This window comes from Garra rufa, chromosome 9 (genome assembly GCF_049309525.1).
Source record: "Garra rufa chromosome 9, GarRuf1.0, whole genome shotgun sequence".
NCBI lineage: Eukaryota > Metazoa > Chordata > Actinopteri > Cypriniformes > Cyprinidae > Garra > Garra rufa.
The window spans coordinates 34,493,325-34,513,501 of NC_133369.1; the positions used below are offsets into that span (position 1 = coordinate 34,493,325).

At 36.8% G+C, this 20,177-nt stretch overlaps 1 protein-coding gene across 1 annotated transcript in view; it reads left to right on the plus strand.

Annotated features, from left to right (window-relative positions):
- triob (trio Rho guanine nucleotide exchange factor b) overlaps window positions 1–15,975 on the plus strand; it is a 132,041-nt gene extending 116,066 nt beyond the window's left edge. Inside the window, exons 41-56 of the mRNA XM_073847700.1 lie at window positions 818–907; window positions 1,014–1,106; window positions 1,255–1,305; window positions 1,736–1,813; window positions 1,900–2,091; window positions 2,182–2,362; window positions 5,103–5,728; window positions 6,928–7,175; window positions 8,644–8,785; window positions 8,892–8,919; window positions 9,034–9,196; window positions 10,876–10,997; window positions 11,079–11,151; window positions 11,273–11,473; window positions 11,614–11,752; window positions 13,648–15,975. Coding sequence (XP_073703801.1) covers window positions 818–907; window positions 1,014–1,106; window positions 1,255–1,305; window positions 1,736–1,813; window positions 1,900–2,091; window positions 2,182–2,362; window positions 5,103–5,728; window positions 6,928–7,175; window positions 8,644–8,785; window positions 8,892–8,919; window positions 9,034–9,196; window positions 10,876–10,997; window positions 11,079–11,151; window positions 11,273–11,473; window positions 11,614–11,752; window positions 13,648–14,193 — 2,973 coding nt within the window. The 3' untranslated portion in view covers window positions 14,194–15,975. The remainder of the gene's footprint in view (window positions 1–817; window positions 908–1,013; window positions 1,107–1,254; window positions 1,306–1,735; window positions 1,814–1,899; window positions 2,092–2,181; window positions 2,363–5,102; window positions 5,729–6,927; window positions 7,176–8,643; window positions 8,786–8,891; window positions 8,920–9,033; window positions 9,197–10,875; window positions 10,998–11,078; window positions 11,152–11,272; window positions 11,474–11,613; window positions 11,753–13,647) is intronic.
- Window positions 15,976–20,177: the final 4,202 nt, after the last annotated feature.

The window sequence follows — 20,177 nt, forward strand, 5'->3', positions numbered from 1 at the left end:
GGATAGGTATTCCAGCATGACAATAACAATCAATAAAGGTGTGGCTCATGAACAATAACATTAAGGTCCTGGAGTGGCCTAGCCACTAGCCCATAGAAAATCTGTGGAGGGAGCTGAAGGTTGCCAAATGTCAGCAGAGGATCTGCAAAGACGAGTCGGACAAAACCCATCCAGAGATGTGTGCAAACCTGCTGGCCAAGAAATGTCTGATCTCTGTGATTGCCACCAAGTACTAAGTCATGTTTTGCGAAGGGTCAAATACTTATTTCACTCATTAAAATGCAAATCAATTTATAACTTTTTTGAAATGCATTTTTCTGTATTTTTTTGTTGTTATTCTGTCTCTCATTGTTCAAATAAACCTACCATTAAAATAATAGACTGATCATTTCTTTCTCATTGGACGAATGTATAAAATCAGCAGGGGATCAAATAATGTTTTCCCTCACTGTAGCAACTGCCTGATATATATAACTGTCTGTCAATACAATGCAAGTCAATGTTGTTTTGGACCCCACTGACTTTTATTGTATGAGCAAAAGATTTTTATTTAAATACCTTTTTTGCATTTCACAGAATAACAACATACATGCATGTTAAGAATGCCTTGAGGGCACTAAAAAAGTGGTCAATATGTGATATATACAATAGATTAGTGAAGAGTTTAAACATAGCCGTTAGTACATTGTTGTATTTTAGCACAACTGAAAAGCCAATCAGGGTGATTATACAAGGACAGGAACTAATAATTTTTTTGAGTCTTGGTACGATGAGTAAGTTTTGACCTTCTTTGTCTAAAATTTTGTTTTGGCTACAGGAACGAAGACTGCACATGTACATTGTGTACTGCCAAAACAAGCCCAAATCAGAGCACATTGTTTCAGAGTACATTGACACGTATTTTGAGGTAAGACTCAAGTCGCTGCCTACATCCTGTCTGACATTTAAACATGAGTCATAAAAAGACAGACTCATAACTACACTATCTCATCTCTTCTTTATATCTTCGTCAGGATTTAAAACAGAGGTTGGGCCACAGGCTACAGATCACAGATCTACTGATTAAACCAGTGCAGCGGATCATGAAATACCAGCTTCTGCTGAAGGTCAGGCAGAGACATTTCATTAGTAATGTAGTCATTCCTTCCAGTACCACTGACCCATCTTTTTGTAAAGAATAGACGTTGAGAAAAGATCATTATCTTCCAACATAAATGAATGTTTCTTATCATTGTTCTGGTTGCTTAATTTTAGGATTTTCTCAAGTTCTCCAAAAAGGCTGGTTTGGAAACTGTGGAAATAGAGGTAAGGGTATTTGTTAAGACATGGATTAGTATTTAACTTTGACACGTGTCTCATCCAGCACTATTTATGCTACAAATATGAATGATACTCAAATTATGCAGCTTGAGTAAAAATGTTGCTAACTGTATGACATTTCAATCAGGCTTAATCTGATTGAAGTCTCAATTTATGCCTCAGTTTATGCCTAGTAGATGATAAAACATTATTCATATTACATCTGTAACCAGAGCCATATTTACAGACTTGAATTTTATAGGCATAAAGGTGGGAACCTTTGTCTTGGGTTACCAAACCACTTAGCAACACCTTAGCAATCCCATACAGCACCTTAGTATTATGGTGCAAATTTTACAGACACGCACCAGTCATGTTTTCTTCAGAAAGTTTAAAAATGTAGCTCTAATATATACATATATATGCTCTCTCACAGAAAGCGGTAGAGGTGATGTGTGTTGTTCCAAAACGCTGCAATGACATGATGAATGTTGGACGCCTCCAAGGATTTGATGTAAGACGCATTTCTAGTGTATTTTTAGTGTAATTTTAACTGTTCTGAGGACTGAGAATTGTTTATTTTGTTATGTATGTGTTTAGGGCAAAATTGTAGCCCAGGGAAGACTGCTTCTGCAAGATACCTTCCTGGTCTCAGACCAGGATGGTGGTCTCCTTTCCCGCATGAAAGAGAGGCGCGTCTTTCTCTTTGAGCAGATAGTTATCTTCAGTGAACCTCTGGATAAAAAGAAGGGCTTCTCCATGCCAGGCTATCTGTTTAAGAACAGCATAAAGGTGTGTAGACTAAACCACTGCTGTAGAAAACACTGCTCAAGAGACAGTATGAGAAGTAAAAACATTTATCTCTTGTCTCTCTCTCTGCAGGTCAGTTGGTTAGGTCTAGAAGAGAGTCCTGACAATGACCCTTGTAAGTTTATTTTGACCTCAAGGTCATCAACTGGCAGTACAGAGCACTATGTCCTCCATTCCTCCAACCGGGTGGTTTGCCAGGCCTGGATCCAGCAGATCAGCAGCATCCTGGAGAACCAGAGAAACTTCCTCAATGGTAACACAGTTTTAGACTTTCCAAAAAAGTCACAAGATGGGATGATAGAGGTTAAATATATGTTAGCTAGAAGTTGGTAGGTGTGAAACCACATAAACTATTAACCAACACCAAGTCAGTGGCCTAACCTCATTCTTCTTTACTGGAATTGTCCACGTAATATGTAAACTACCATAAATGTTTACATCAGAGGTGTCCAATCTTGCTTTTGGAGGGCCAAAATCCTACAGAGTTTAATTCTGACCTGCCCCAACCAGCTTGCTTGGAAGTTTCTTGCATGCTGAAGACAATAATTAGCTGGTTGAGATTGGAGCTAAATAGCAGAATAGTGGAACTATGGAGGATAGGACATCCCTGCTTCAAATAAAATTATAAGATAATTTGAAGATAATTCTGCAAAAATGGGGCAGCTAAGGTCAGCTAGTTTTCCAACAACTGATTGTGTGATTAGTAGAGCTGCCCTCGACCAAAGATTTTTCTGGCCGACTAGTAGTCGTTCATTTAAAGCATTAGTCAACCATTAGTCGCATGTTTATTAATAAACCATATAAATCATAATAATGAGCCTTTAATTGCCTACATAGCCTAATAAGTGCTCCAGCGCAAGCAATAAAAGTTTGCCACACCGTACCGGCAAAAGTAATGATTATGAAACAAGTATACTGCATTAACGTTTTATTAACTTATTGATAAATTATTTCTTAAGCTGAAAAAAAGAAAGCACTAAAGTCAGCGACACTGACTCATCATCTCTGCAATAGTGGATATTGGATTACAATAGTATCATATGGATTACATAATCTGAGAATATTTGTTTTCTATTTGAATTGGTTCATTTAAAAGTGGACATTTCACTCTGTATAGATATATTTTCATGTCTGTAAGGCAAGTATACACAGAGTTTCGAAGTTTCGCACTTAAGTTCACAGAGACCGAGATGGCAGAAAGTGCATGCTGTTTGCTTTCATTATTTTACTAAAGTGCAACATTTTGTTGTTATTCTGCACAGAAATAAACGTAAAGTCTTTACAGATTCAAAAGATGTATTACTTTTATTTGTATGTCCAAAAATTATGTATTTTATAAGCAAGTGACCCATATCTGTCATGCAGTGAGCATGCTACTGTTCAGATTCCACACTTCGCACAGACACTTCAATAGTGCACATTTTTTTAGGTTAACATTAGATTGAGCTGCTATGTAAAGTTGCTACAACATACATCTTTCAGATGAAAAGCCACATTTGAGATAGATAAATGATAGGTGAGCATTTGGATGTCCTGCCCGATGTATTGTATTAACATGTGACTTTTTCTGCGACTAAGCGACTAAAAAAAATTTGGTCGACCAAGCCTCTTTTTGTTGACTAATGTTTAGTTGACTATTAGAGGGCAGCCCTAGTGATTAGTGATGTCAACTAGGTTTAATCGTTAGGACAACTTAGAACAGTATTAAAAACATTCAGATATTTCACTTTTAAGACCATCTAATCATTTAGACCAGGGGTCCCCAAACTTTTTTCTGAGAGGGCCAAATAATTTTCTTTTCTTTAATGGGGGGCCAGGTCGGTTTATAAAAGAAAATTCCATGGGGCGGACTGACTACTAGTATTATTTTTATTTTATTATGATTTTACCTGTATTTATTATACCTTTTAATGCTAGAATAGTTCATTATTTTGTTATGCACCAGAGACAAATGATCATTTCCTTTTAAAATATATACAGGTGCATCTAAATAAATTAGAATGTCATGGAAAAGTTTATTTATTTCAGTAATTCAACTCAAATTGTGAAACTTGTGTATTAAATAAATTTAATGCACACAGACTGAAGTAGTTTAAGTCTTTGGTTCTTTTAATTGTGATGATTTGGCTCTCATTTAACAAAAACCTACCAATACACTATCTCAACAAATTAGAATATGGAGACATGCCAATCAGCTAATCAACTCAAAACACCTGCAAAGTTTCCTGAGCCATCAAAATGGTCTCTCAGTTTGGTTCACTAGGCTACACAATCATGGGGAAGACTGCTGATCTGACAGTTGTTCAGAAGACTAGCATTGACACCCTTTACAAGGAGTCTAAGCCACAAACATTCATTGCCAAAGAAGCTGGCTGTTCACAGAGTGCTGTATCCAAGCATGTTAACAGAAAGTTGAGTGAAAGGAAAAAGATGCACAACCAACCGACAGAACCGCAGCCTTGAGAGGCGTGTCAAGCAAAATCGATTCAAAAACTTCACAAGGAATGGACTGAGGCTGTGGTCAAGGCATTAAGAGCCACCACACACAGACATGTTTCACCTCAAATGCTATTGAATCGTTTTGACATCGCTCTGAATTTTCTAGCTGGCTCGCTCATCACCTGTTCAATCACGATGACACATTACGTTGAATGTACCATTCTGTTGGTGAATTTAACAAATAATTAGGCTATGTTAATAACTAAGGAAAATTTTAGTTCAAAAGCCAATCTTTATTTCAAATACCGACATGATATAAGTAAAACATATATTTTCAAAATATGTCTCTGGCAATGTTCAGAGGGCCGGTCCAAATGTGGGGGGACCCCTGATTTAGACAATCCAGTGACTAGTTATTTTTTAAAAATATGTTGTTTGAAGACCATTATTGTTCACATGTTTTCTCTTTGACTTTACTTTTAACACTATATCCACCAAAAAATGTCTTTTAGGACTGTGTTAGTATTTACACTTACCTCTTGTTGTCTTCTTAGCACTGACTTCACCAATTGAATACCAACGGAACCATGTTGGGGCAAGCGGTCTGGGTGGACCCAGCAGCAGTGGACTTCCGGGGGGTAGCAGCAGCTCTGCCATGGGTCCCAGCTGTGGCTCTCGGTCCCGAGCTTCCCGAATCCCTCAACCTTCTTCTCGTCTCCCCCAACCTGTTCAGCATCACCATGCCCCCACCCCAGATGACCGCACTTCAGGTACGTGTCCTCTTCCTGACCAGGACCTAAACGGTGAGGTCCCTAGGATGCGGGTTCTGGAGAGCCCCTTGAAGGAGCTACGTGAGGATACCCAATCAGGGACACCCATTCCAAGAGCCACAGTCGCACCCCTGTCTCTCACCCTAACAAAGCCCCGTCTCCGAGTCCCCTCGCCCATTCTCTCCCCTTTGAATCCTCAGAACTTTACAGTCCAGAAAGGCTCCCCGTTTTGGGCCTCAAAGCCAGTCTCACCTACTGGCAGGCCCGGCTCTTACACAGAGCAGAGTGACACGTTGAGTCGCAACCAGTGTCAGACTCGCAGGCACTCCACCCACAGTAAGGAGTTGGACCGCATCAGTACTTGCTCCTCCACCAGTGAGCAGTCCCTGCATTCCACTCACAGCAATGGGGTAAGAGCCAAACTCTAGATCCTGGTTTCAGTGAAGCCTAGTCCTGCTTCACCTCCACCTCCAGCTTCATACTAACCCGCTGGGGTATATGTGCGTTGTCCTGGAACTAAAAGAGGATTCTCACAGGCTCTTGTGGATATTAACTGGCCTGGTTTGAATGTGCTGAGCAACTAACAATGTACACTGTTAACCAGGATAACTACTTCAGAGTTTCTCAGAAACTCTGTACATCCGTTGACTATCTCTGCTGATTCTATCTGCTCTGAACTGGCAGGATTTTCTTCCTCTAACTGCCTGAGAAGACCTAATACACAAGCATCAGGAGCACGTGAACCAGCCAACTAACAATTACTAACACTTTTTTCTTTTTAACCTGCTTATGACTTTTTTGAAAGATTTCAAAAATGCTTTTAAGACATTCTGCTTAAAAACCATCTTGAGGGCTGTTAAGGCCCCATAAAATCCTGCGCTGATTGTGCTGACAATAGTCTACGATTGAAAAGGAAATGTGCGTAAAATAGCAAATAGACTTCACTTGTGTCAGAAGCAATATTCTCATTCTAGAGATCATTTTTGGACAAAGCATTTGGGTATGCGCTTAAGTGCAGGATGAGTCATCAGTATATTTTGTCTGTTTCCTGGAAGAGAAAAATTGTACATTTTAAATTTATATATAAAATATATTTTTGTCAACTTCTGGCAGTTTGAAAGGGTCTTTAAGGGTGTTAGATTTCCTCTTTTAACCAACAGTGTCTTTAAGAGTAATCACACTGAAAGCAATTTGCAGCAACAAAGAGGTCAGAAGTCGTTTATTTTTAATGAGAGTAAGTGAGTAGAAGTGACATGAGAAATAGAGAGCATTGATAATGTGACAAAGTTCAACATGTTGCAGCAACTGTCAGTAGGAACATAAGCATTTGAGCTCACGTCATGATACACTTAACTAACAGTACAGCGTCTGGACAACCATCAGCATTTTAACTGTGAACTGTTAGTGTAACTCAGAAGAGGATCTTGCAAACTAAAACAACTTTCCTTTTTAAATCTTTTCTTAGAACTGCTCTCGCTTGCTTTATTCTTGCTCTCTGACATGTCCAGCTCACTAAATGTCTTCAACATACTTCATATACAAAAATATTAAATCAAACATAAATAGTCTAAAAGTTCTCACTCATGTTTTGCTGTGTTTCTGCTTTTAGAGTGAAAGCAGCAGCAGCAGCAGTGTGTCAACCATGTTGGTGACACAGGACTATGTGGCTCTAAAGGAGGATGAGATCAGCGTGTATCAAGGAGAGGTTGTGCAGATATTGGCCTCTAACCAGCAAAACATGTTTCTAGTTTTCCGTGCCGCCACAGAACAAGGCCCAGCAGCCGAGGGCTGGATCCCCGGCTATGTTCTGGGTCACACCTCCACCATTATTCCAGACTACCCTGATGGAACCCTTAAGTAAGGATTGTTGTTAATTAATTGTTGATTATAGATTGACTGATTTGATTAGTTACTTCTTGAGTGAAGAAGCATGGGTTGACCTTTGTTATTTTTGTAATTCATACAAGCAATAGATTTCCATAATTTTTCCATGTTGCTATCTTTTGCGTGTTGACGTGCTGAAAAGTACTACCTGCATCATAAATAATAAAAAATATTAGTTGGAATTATTGAATTATTATATTATACACTCATAAGTAGCATGGGTATATTTGTAGCAAAAGCCAAAAATACATTGTATTGGTAAAAATGATTGATTTTTCTTTTATGCAAAAAAAAATTATTAGGATATTAGGTAAATATCACGTTCAATAAAGATATTAACATAAGTAATATGCATTGCTAAGAACTTCAATAGGACAACTTTAAAAGCGATTTTCTTAATATTTCGATTTTTTTGCACGCTCAGATTCCAGTTTTTCAAATAGTCGGCCAAATATTGTCCTATCTGAACAGACCATACATCAATAGAAAGCTTATTATGATGTATACATCTCAAAAAAAAAATTTTTTAATTCTATCATATTATTATAATGCATTACATTATCCTCAAAACACATTATCCTTCCATAATATATTTAAAAGTTTAACATAAATGACAAACTTGATTTTATTCGTAAGGAATTGATTGGGTTTAAAAAACATTTAAATAATAATAAATAAATAAATAAAGATTAAAATGATGAAGCTTTCTTTGAAATAACCCATACCCATATTTAAATATATATTAAAAAAAAAAAATATATATATATATATATATATATATAAAGCTTTGAATAAGCTTAAGGCTAAAAAAAGCTTTGAATATATATTTGAATACATATATTTTCTACCAATATATATTTTTTATATATATAAAGAGAAAAATTATTTTTGATATATTTTAATTCAAGAAAATACATTCTGTATGACACATTTGAAGAAACCCTTTATTTGTTATCTATAACACATATAAACATATAACACATTTGAAGAAAATTCTATATTAAATAAGCTTATAAAATAATATAATAAATTATTATATTATTTTATAAGCTTATTTAATATAGAATTTTCTTCAAATGTGTTATATGTTTATATGTAATATAAATAATCTTATAAAATAACCATATAAAATCATTATTATTGTAGTCTATCTATTCCCTTCACATTTGCATTTAACCTAAATGTAGGCTACTGTAAGATAAGGAATTTTTGTTTCTAAAATACGTTTTGAAATTTTAATATATAATATATATTTTTGTCAAATTTTGATGTTTATTAAGAATGTTTATTAAGTAAGTTAATTTAGAGTTCATACTGACCTTTAAAAGCCTTTTAAAAGTTGTCATTGTTTTTAAAACAATATTGACGTCTTGTTTGCTGTCTAATATTTATAGTCTGGCTGTGAATTAGCTCTTAAAACAGTGTTACATCTGTCATTCAGGAAGTCCTCATCGTGGCACACAGCTCTACGCATCAGACGAAAGTCCGAAAAGAGAGACAAAGAGGGAAGGAAAGAGAGCAAACCAGAAAATGGCTATCGCAAGTCTAGAGATGGCCAATCAGCCAATAAGGTTTCTGTAAAGGTACTGCCTTAACAGTCTAATGATTCATTATGTAATTTTTACTCATCATGGTTATGACCATTTCTACTTTTAACATTACATCGTTGCTTATTTTAATTTTTTGCAGCTTTTGAATCCCAACTACATTTATGATGGTAAGTAAAAATATTGTTCTTTCGTTCTTGGAAATCTCTCCGCATAGATTAAATTGTTTATGTGTCATAATGAAACAGCCAAATGACTGTACGTTTCTAATTTGCTGGCAGCAGTTCCCCCAGAGTTTTTGGTCCCACTGAGTGAGATGGTGTGCGACAGGGGCGACAGTATAACTCTCCGCTGTAAGATCTGTGGGCAGCCCAAAGCCTCGGTCTGTTGGAGAGGGCCTGACCAAAGCACTCTCAGCAATGGTGGAAAATACACACTCACACACAGGTAAAAGCAGTACACAGACATCATTATACATGTCAAGCATTTATACAAACTGCAGGGGGCACTTTTGCTTTACGGTTTCCGATCGAATCTATTGTGAAGGATGAACAGTCATTTTGCTACTTTCATAACTATTACTGAAAGAAACATTTTGCATGCTAAATATTTCTGTGAAATTGTCGTCATGTTGTTCATTAACTACATTTAGTAACATTTGGCTGTTTGGACAAAAACAAATTGATTTAGTTTTGCGGTTAGACGAATTTAATCTCTCATCTTTGCACAATATCTGATTTCCTTTGTGGGCAAAATTCCTAATTTCATATTTGAATTCTAAAATTAAATAGCTAAATAAGGATGAAAAAGTTGGCACACCATAGCTCCAAAAGTGCAAAACAGTTTTTTTTTTTTTTTTTATGTATTTCGTATTCTCACTAAAAGTACTTTTTGAGCCTCTGGGTTAATATTCATATGGCTTGCAATTTTACTTTTGGTGAGAAAGTATAAATATTATATACATTTTGTAAATATTTTTCTCTGTCTGTAAATTATTTTGTACATATTGCATGATTTACCGAATAAATAAGTGAAATGTATTAATAAATGAATGTACATGAAATATTGATTTGAAATTTGAGTAATTAAATAGTTTTATAATAGTTTTATTCAGTTTTTTTTTTTTTTTTTTTTTTTTGGGGGGGGGGTCAGTACAGTCAACAGTCAATATATAGTTTAGCTGTCACTAAACATACATGACATATTTATGTGACAATGTATTCCAGGGAACCATATTTTTTATATATTCCTGATAGACCATGCTGTACATTTTTGTTTTTGTACATTACAATTTATACATTATGCATTTGTCATCTTATTGCTTACTTTTTACTTTTGGGGAAAAGTATAAATGTTTTTTTGTGTGTGTAAATATGTTTCTACTTTTGAAGCTGTGGTTTGCCAACTTTTTTTTTCATTGTTTGCTATTTTTTATGATTGAGCACCCTCTTTGAGCTTTTTTGCCTCCTAAATGTGCATACTTTTTGCAAAAGAAATTTGCTGAAATTTTAAATGCTGTAAGTTAAAAACAAACTATAATCGTTAATTAAAAAATGCATATTTGTTATTTTAAAAAAGCTTAATATATTTTTACTCATTTTTTTCTTTACACTTGTACAACTTTATTTAGTAAAAACATAAAAATATTTAGTAAAAATAAACTAAGCAAGTATACATTTACAGGATAATGTACAATCAGCTAGTTTTTAGCACAAAATAAACCCTGACAGGGTGATCAGAAATGTGAAGCGTATCATACACAGGGCGTTTATTTTCTGATAATGACTGATTGTCTGTAAATTATTTTGTACATACTGCATGACTTACCAAATAAATAAGTAAAATGCATTACTAAATGGATGTACATGAAATATTGAAATTTGAGTTAAAATTTGAGTTGAATTTGAGTTGAAATTTGAGTTGAAATTTTTAATTTAATTAATTTGTCTAATTCTGTGAGAATTATTTATTTTGCTTAATGTCAGTCAATGTATAGTTTAGCGGTTATTGAACATGATATGCATTACATATTTATCTGATATTTTTTAATAGACTATGCTGTACATTTTTGGTTTTATACATTACAGTTTATACATTTGTCACCTAATTGTTTACTTTTTGTTCAGTGAGACTGGAGAAGTGACCCTCCGTATCTCACCTGCTTCTCTGGATGACAGCGGCACCTACACCTGCATTGCCTCCAATGACGTGGGCTCAGTGACATCATCGGCCTACCTCAGGGTGCTTGGTCAGTTGATTTTCAGTTACCACTGATCAAAACAAAGCATTTTATTAGTAGTTGAGTCACCAATGTTGTTGTTTTTTGTAGGCACTTCCTGTGACGGCATCCTCTGGAAGGATAACTTTGAATCCCTCTACACTGAAGTCATGGAACTGGGGAGGTACTGTACAAATGAAATATTCTGACATACTGAATTGACTAAACATGAGCTAAACAAATTTTTTCACTATAAACAGCTAACATTTTAAACCAGCTAATATTTGTTTTCTGTCCATCTGCAGGGGCAGGTTTGCTGTCACTAAGTGGTGTGAGCAAAGAGGAAGCAGACGATCAGTGGCTGCTAAGCTAGTAAATAAGAAGTTAATGCGTCGAGAGCAGGTGGTTCAGGAGCTGGGTGTCCTACAGTGTCTTCAGCATCCTCACCTGGTGGGCCTGCTGGACACCTATGAGACCCCAGCCAGTTACATTCTCATCCTGGAGATGTACGTGGACTTCTCTTCTTGATCTGTAACAATATATTCTCACACATAATGATAATGCTAATGATAAAAGAATTCACACTTTAACTGATTTTAAGTAACACACATTGTTGTAACACATTTTCTTCTTTTTTCCACATCAGCGCTGATCAAGGTCGTCTCCTGGACTATATTGTTAGCTGGGGGAACTTGACAGAAGAGAAAGTGTCTCTTTACCTACGGGATATTCTAGAAGCTTTACACTACCTTCACACATGCAGGATTGCTCATCTTGACTTGAAGGTGGGCCTTTTTATAGAATTAGTCTTAATAAATTAGTAGACCTGTGGTTCTCAACTTGTGGACCAAGACCTACTAGGGGGCCTTAGCACATTTTGAAATAAGCCACAAGATAGCTTAAAATAATTTAAATTAAGACAAAACAAGCTATAAAGCATTTAGAAATTGCTTGGAAATGACAGTTAAATAGAAAGACTGAAATAGTGCTTTCTTGTAAAGCATAATCCAATAGTCTTTGTTTTATTTGCCATTTCAAAATATTTTATACAGTGTAAATTATAACACCTAAAATGCATATTTCTTATTTTAAGGTGGTCACTCAACAACTGTCATTTTTATTTAAGAACCAGGGAATCTGAATATTTTAAAAGACATTAAAAGTGTGATTGCTAGTCTTTGAAATGTCATGGAAATTTCTATAATGAATATATATATATATATATATATTCTATATTATATATATATATTAGTTATGTTTAGCTCTAAAATATTGCATCAGGTAGAAATGCAGAGAAACTGCGATTTGGAAATTACAATAAAAAAGATCTAAATATTATCCCGTAATCGTAAAATACTGGAAGCCTACTGTAAATTATTTAGTCATAAAAACTGTGAACCCTAAAGAACATTCATTTCCTGAAATGTCTAGTCAGTTCTTGAATTTAGTTATTTTTACTTTGCATTTATTTATTTTTTACATTTACATTTATTCATTTGGCAGACACTTTTATTCAAAGAGCTATACAAGCGATTCATCTTAATAAGATGAGAAGTACTAACAATACAAAGTTTCATACTTTCTCAAGAATAGTACAGACTAGACAGGGAGGGATTTAAGAGTTGTTTTTAAGACTTAGCAGGATGTAGTAAAGTGCTTATGTAACTCAAAACAAACGAGAAATGCGAGTGGCTCAAAACGAAACTGCTGCAGGACACCCGGCTCTTAAGCGCAAAAATTTATAACAAGAAATAACATTACAAATAATTATTCCTGGTGACAGCTTTCATTCTAAATATAAACAACAGCACAATTAAACCCTTCCCAGTATAAAATATTATTCTAAAGAATAGAAACTGTGTAATAAGCAAATATATGGATTGATGCATTATTCAAATGACTGACAATATGATAAAAAATGTAAATATAAGATATACTGAAAGACTAGCTTGACTTATAAAAAGAGTTCAAATTTTTATTGAACTGTCATCAAATATTTTATCAATTTTAACAGCTTTTTAAATTATTATTTAATACTTACCTAATTTTGTTGTGTATGTTCTAATATGCTTTGGAGTCAAAAAGGTTGACTACCACTGATGTCATATTTATATGCTGAAATGAATATGATATGCATTCTGTAAATGTGTTTAAAATGTATAATATTTAGAATACATGGAAATACACTTTAACACTTTAGTCAGGTGTTTGTAAATAAGAAAAAGACTGAGTAAATAAGTAAATAAGATTAAATTAGATGCATGATGCATCAGCCAGTGTGTTATTAAATAAATAGAAACATTTGCTAAATTAGTTATATAATTCTTATGAATATATATAAATATTCATCAGTGATGAAACATCCGATTTACACCCTATAAGCAAACACTACTGCAGTCTCCAACTGACTAATTGCTTCTATTTTAATATATCACCATTACTAGAGATTTTGTGACAACTGTAGTAAAAGAAAAAATAAGGTGGGAGCTCATTTTATCCCATCTTCCCTACATTGCTGAATAATTCAATTGTGTAAAGTATTTTTAAATTAGAGACTACTTTGCACTCTTGAATACTTGACTGGATTACATCATTTTAAGTCAAGTGTGCTATTTCTGTTTTTATATTTTGATATTTTGTGTCTGTTATCCTATACTTATCTATGTTACGTGTCTTTCAGCCTGAAAATGTATTAATTGAGCAAACGTCAACCCAGCCTCTAGTCAAACTGACGGATTTCGGTGATGCGGCACATCTCTCCAACACCCCCTACATCCATCCTCTGCTGGGCAGCCCAGAGTTCTCCGCCCCCGAGCTGGTTTTGGGTGAACCAGCGGCTCTGGTGTCTGACCTCTGGAGTCTAGGCGTGCTGGCATACGTGATGCTCAGTGGGGCGTCCCCTTTTCTGGATGAGAGTGTCGAGGAGACCTGCCTCAACATCTGCCGTCTCGACTTCAGCTTCCCGGAGGACTACTTCCGTGGTGTGAGTCAGACGGCGCGGGATTTCGTATGCCTCTTACTCCAAGGCGAGGCGTGCAGACGTCCCTCTGCGCAGGTTTGCCTGCGTGAGGAGCCATGGCTGCAGGCCAACGCAGCCTCCAATGCAGCTCGCCTCGACACTTCCAGACTTATCTCTTTTATAGAGAGGAGGAAACATCAGAACGACCTACGACCCGTGGCCAGTTTCAGAGCATTCCTGCGTAGTCGCCTACTTAGCCAGACCTGAGAGATACGTAGAGTGGAAATTCAATAGTAATCTTGTTCTCCTGAAGTTCTGAGTAGGTTATAAATAGGAAATATGCTGAAATCTCATCCTCCTTTTTGAGTCATTCTGAAATGGTTCTGGGTCTCTGTTACTGTAACTGCTGCTGACAAAACTCTGAAGTCCCCCTTTCTAACCCTTCAAAAACTCATTTCAGCTACATGTACATGTTCTTTCTTTGTATGGACAAAATGAGAAAAAAAATGTGAATTAAGAAAGGGGGAAGATTCTTTTGAAGGTTTAGCCTCATGTTCAGACAGTATTTCAATCAGGTTGTTTCAGTGGAGTACTGTAATTTGAATAGTTACATTCAGGAAAGATTACATTTTGTACAAACCATGTATAGAAGCACAGTAAGATGATATCTTTATCCTGAACGTTTTGGAGAAAAAAAAAAAGCTTATTTAAAGGGAAGTAAAATCGGTTACACTATGACATTCATCTCAAGTTCCATGTTTAATAAACATACAGTCATATTGGAAATCAATCATAACAATGAAACGACTTTTAACAGTTGCAACACAAGTAAAAGATAAGCTTTTCATTTCAATTCGCATCTGTCTATCAGCCTTATGTTGTAAATAACTGGACCTGCCTTCATTCATGTTAATTTGCAGTGTTTGAAATGCTTTCTCATTGGCTGATCATGACTTTCAACTGACCAGTTATAAAACAAGCTGGAAAGCCGCTGAAGGCAGGAAGTGTCGGCAACCACAGCAAATGTGCACTCTTTGTAACTTGTTGAAATGTGCAATGTTGGGGCTTTAACATTTTGCAGCTATTTATAAAGATTCGTGTTAAATCAACATTGTTAAGTACATGTATCGGCCACTGCGAGTTGAGATATGATGTGTCTGTGGCTCTTTTGCTGAGTTTTCTGTGTTCAGTATTATTTTGTAAGCTTAAGCCTCATTGGTGAAAAATCATTTGTGTCTTTGGCACACTTTCATTATGAATGTCGTTATTTTATCGTTATACCAAAGTTAATCCTCATGTACCTAAATGCTTCTTCTCCCTGTTTGGTGGTTATAATTTGTAACAGTAAGTTATGAATGCAATTTTGACTCCTGGAGCAGGAGTTTACTCGTATTGATTGTTGATTTATTTATTGTGTCTTGTTCGGTTTTTGTTAATCAAATTTAATTGAAGTAGTGCTTCATATTGTCGGATTATTAAGATTTTTAATTTCCATATCTGCTCATTGTAGCAGTAGTCTGTTGATGTAAGTTTGCATGACTAAAGACGAGAATTATTCTTTGTTTTCACTTTGTTTTAAATACAATGAGATGAATCGTTCCCCATGTACTTTATCTGTTGTACAGGAAGAAAGTACAAAGTTAATTGCCTCCAAATTGTGGGTTGAAGTCTAAGAGGCAAGTTGCAGTGGTCTAATAACAACTCCAAAATAACAACTGTCAACCCTTGTCACTAAAACTGAGTTGCAATTATTTTATTGCTGAATATAAAGGAGGTAAATAACATGCTGGGTCAGTAATGTTAGTATGATTTTTCATGTTTTATTTAAGTTAGTTTCTCATAATGTATAGATGTACAGACACCATAAAAACTGGACGTAGCGACACCCTGTTTTTTACATAACAATGTCATTTTGAATGTTTTTGACTCGATATTAATTTTGCATGTATATTTCTTTGTACAGAAACCATACATGTTTGCACATTCTGTGCTGTACATAAGTTACTTTACCCTCAGTTATTTTTGAGATTAAACATCTGAAACATTTTATTCGTACAACTAGTCTCCAGTGTCTTTGTTTACAAAGTCTTACTCTGTTTTGTGTGTGTGGGATTGAGGAATTAGTATTTAACGGCGTTGTTGCCGTACAGTAAATTTAAAGTCAACTGTATCTACGCTGATCTGATGATTAGTAGCCTACTTTTATATATTTCCTGTCTATGTCCCTTGAGGCCCCAAGCCACGTGAAAACCATCCGAAGGGGCTGTGGAAATAGGCAGGTGTGAAAACTGCATATGCAGGTGCTGTGATCGTGGTAAGATCCCAAAACAGATAATGACTAATTAAACTTCCCCTGATCTTATCGCAATGGTCTCGGCAACTGTAAATGTATTGAAGTGTACAAACTGTTTTGCAGAACAAAAAGAACATCAAGAATCCAAACTTGCTCGTTGATTTTATTACATTTAACCAAGCAGGCAATAAAATGCATTTGCATGGTCACTTTTTTATTGTAATCAGTATGCATGCTGATTTACGTTAATTAAGAAACTGCATGGAAAAGTGTATAAATGAGTCATTTACATGAACATTGGTTCAAAAACCTTTTTTTTTAAAAAGAAATATAATGATGTGCGTGTCATCGTGCAAGTATGTAGGCATACCTGTATTTAAAGTAAAGTGATGCCTTTTACAGAAAGGTTCGTGACTCTATTCACGGCTGTTTTTTTTTTTTTTTTTTTTTTTTTTTTTTTTTTTTTTAACTTGCAGCGTCTGTGGTTGTTTGTTTGATTGTGTGAATATAACTGCTTTTTTTTTCTATGAGGTGTGAGAAGAAGTTGTGTGGTGTCGATTTTGAAATGCAGGCACCCACACGTACGGTCTGTTTCTCTTAAGAAACGAAATGTCCCACGGTCTGTTTTCAAGTTTCAAACTCCCGACTTTCAATTGACATTTGATGTTCGAATGATTCCATTTAGTCGCTCATCCCAGACTTTAAGGTGTAAGATAAGCAACCGAATCAAATGATCTAAGAACTTTTCATACCGAAAATTAAACTGAACTGAATTTTCATACTGAAAATTCAAACTTCCATAAGCATGAATCAAAATTTCCCCTCTCAAATTGCTTTCTAAGAAATCGTGAACATAGTGTGAACAGCTTCCATGACTCATTTTTGTCTTTTGCTAATTTAGGTTAGAAATAAGTTATCTGTTGACACAGTCGTAACAATGGGGTGTTCAGACATCTGTGGCTTTGGAGTTATTAAAAAAGTACTTTGTAAAACATGTAGCTACACCACCAGGAGGCACACTTTAACAAGATCAAGAAGTCTAATGATTCAAGTGGTCTAATAATTTGTGCTATGGTGTGCATATGAAACTTATCAGAATGCTATGTTTGTGGTTTTTAACTGTGGTCATGATTTAATCAGATATCTTCATGGAACACTGATATCACCTGAGATAATGTACAAAGTTCTCAGTTCTTCTCTGCAACTGTAGTCTTTAAAGCGACATGGAAGCATCACGGTCCTATAGTTAATTTTGAAGCATAGAATACCTCAAATACGTCAATGTTTAAAAGGTAAGAGTGCTTCTTGTGATCTTAATAAACTCTATTTGTGTGCAAAATATTGGAACAATAATAATGTAGTTATAAATCAACTTTTTATTTTCAAGTTTTATTTATTAGAACAATTTAATATTTTAATTTTAAGCCTTGTTATTAGGTTAAACATCTAGTCTACAGCAAACAGCTGGCACAGCATGCCAATTAAATGTTATAGTTTTTGCAGTATGTGCACTTTATGAAGTTTCAGACTAACATGTTAGCTAGTGAAAAAATTAGGCTGGTTGGAGTCATTTAAATAAAATGTCAAATCACTCAAGCAAACTTCCTTATTTGTCTTGTACAGATATAATCATAAACTGCATTCCTCAGAGACAGGATTTGCAAACTACTGCATGTGCATACAAAATATTTCCATAGTAATTAAATAGTTAAAAAGAACATTCTTGGCAGTTGTTATTAGAATACTTAAAATTTCTGGTGTACTAATTTTACATTTTATATTTGTTATTATTTTTAGTATTTTGTTCATATATGAATATTTAAATTAAATTAAATTTAAATAACTTTAACATAAAAAGCTATTTAGTTTATTTAATTAGTGTCAAATTATATAAAGCAAACACATACTGTGATATCAGTTGTGGTATGCAGTCTGCTTGTAATTAAATCTATGTGTAAAAATGACAATGCAGTCTACTGACCTAAATCTTTTTTTAAAAATTGTATTGCATCAAATATATATGGAAAATCAAAATGCATCCTTTTGAGGAACATTGATGAACTAATAACTGTGATGTATTTAAATGCAATTATATATATATATATGTGTGTGTGTGTGTGTGTGTGTGTGTGTGTGTGTGTGTGTGTGTGTGTGTACCTGGTATTCATCACGTTGTGGGGACCAAATGGATAGTACCCCACAAGGATAGTAATACCAGTAGATTTTGACCTTGTGGGGACATTTCTTAGGTCCCCATGAGGAAACAGGCTTATAAATCATGCACAATGAGTTTTTTGGAGGAAGTAAAAGTGTGCACAATCTCCTGTGAGGGCTAGGTTTAGGTGTAGGTTAGGTGTAGGGCGATAGAAAATACGGTTTGTACAGTATGAAAACCATTACGCCTATGGAATGTCCCCATAAAACATGTAAACCCAACATGTGTGTGTGTGTGTGTGTGTGTGTGTGTGTGTGTGTGTGTGTGTGTGTGTGTGTGTGTGTGTGTGTCTGTGTGTGTGTGTGTGTGTGTGTGTGTGTGTGTGTGTGTGTGTGTGTGTGTGTGTGTGTGTGTGTGCGCGCGCAGTTTGGCTCAGATGGTGTCCAGCATGTGTGGCGATGCCCTGGTGAACCCTGTATTGGTAAGCTTTGCCCCCAAAAGTGAACCTGAGGAACTTCCTGTGTTGTGGAAGGATGGAGACATGAACGGACTTGATTTGAGACACAACCTGCTTGACAGTAAGCATTCTGAATCGGAGTCTCAGCACTGCGCGATTGAGCAGCCTGAGATCTAGAATAGGACGCAGCCCTCCATCCTTCTTGGGAACTATGAAGTAGCGGCTGTAGAACCCACACTCCATAAGATGAGGAGGGACCACCTCGATGCCTCTACCTCTTGTTCCATAATGTTTCTACCTCTTGTTCCATAATCAGAGCCTGCTGAGAGGCCACCACAGTGGCGACAACCCCTTGAAAAGATGGCGGAGGGGCGCCAAACTGAATCTTGTAACCTCTTTCTACAGTCTGCAGGACCCATTGAGATACATTTGGCAGAAGTTTCCACGCTGCCAAATGATCTACTAAGGGAATCAGCCTCTCGAGGCTGATCTCTGATGGATTTTGAGGTGGCGAACCCCTCTGCACCGCAACGCGCACGGGCGGATGCAGAAAGGGGGATTCGCGACAGACCACTGCGCCCTGAAGCACCGAAGGTGGCAGGGTTGGCAGCCCGGTCTCTCGAGGGCACTGGGGTGCTGTTGTTATTCCCCCAGGGGGGCCTGCCCTCAGAAGCCCTGAGCCATGATTGTCAGGGCTTCTTTGTCGAGGACTTCTTCGCCTGAAGGACGGCCCTCAGGTCGCCCTTCGGCTTAGAAGCCCCCGATTTGGAGCACCTACGGGACCCCCGCTCTCTCTGGGGAGGAGCCCGAGTGGCGACGCTCCGTTTTTGCTCTTCGCAGTACGGAGTGAGTACTCGGGTGGGGCTGCTCCCGTCCAGCAGCTCCAGAGCTAGAGCGGTGAGGAAGATATCTCTGGAACGCCGCCGCCTGCTGTCGTGACTGCCTGAACCTGTCGACGACGAATGGAACAGCGTCGCCGAACAGGCCAGACGGCTCAAGCAGGGCGTCTAGCAGATAGACCCTGTCGCGGTCTTTAATGTCCAACAGGGTCAGCCAGAGATGTCTCTCTGCGACCACCATGGCTGCCATAGACTGCCCAATGGCACGGGCGGTTTCCTTGGTGGCACGCAGAGCAAGGTAAGCAGTACGGCGCAGCTCACTGACGTCGACTGCCGCCCCGTCCTCGCCTTCATCAAGCTCTTTCAGCAGATCGGCCTGATATGCCTGCAACACCGCCATGGTGTGCAAGCAAGCTCCGGCCTGACCTGCTGCCGAGTACCCTTTCCCCAGCAACGCAGATGTAGTTCTGAGCGGTTTGCTGGGGAGTGCCGAGGCCTTTAGGGACG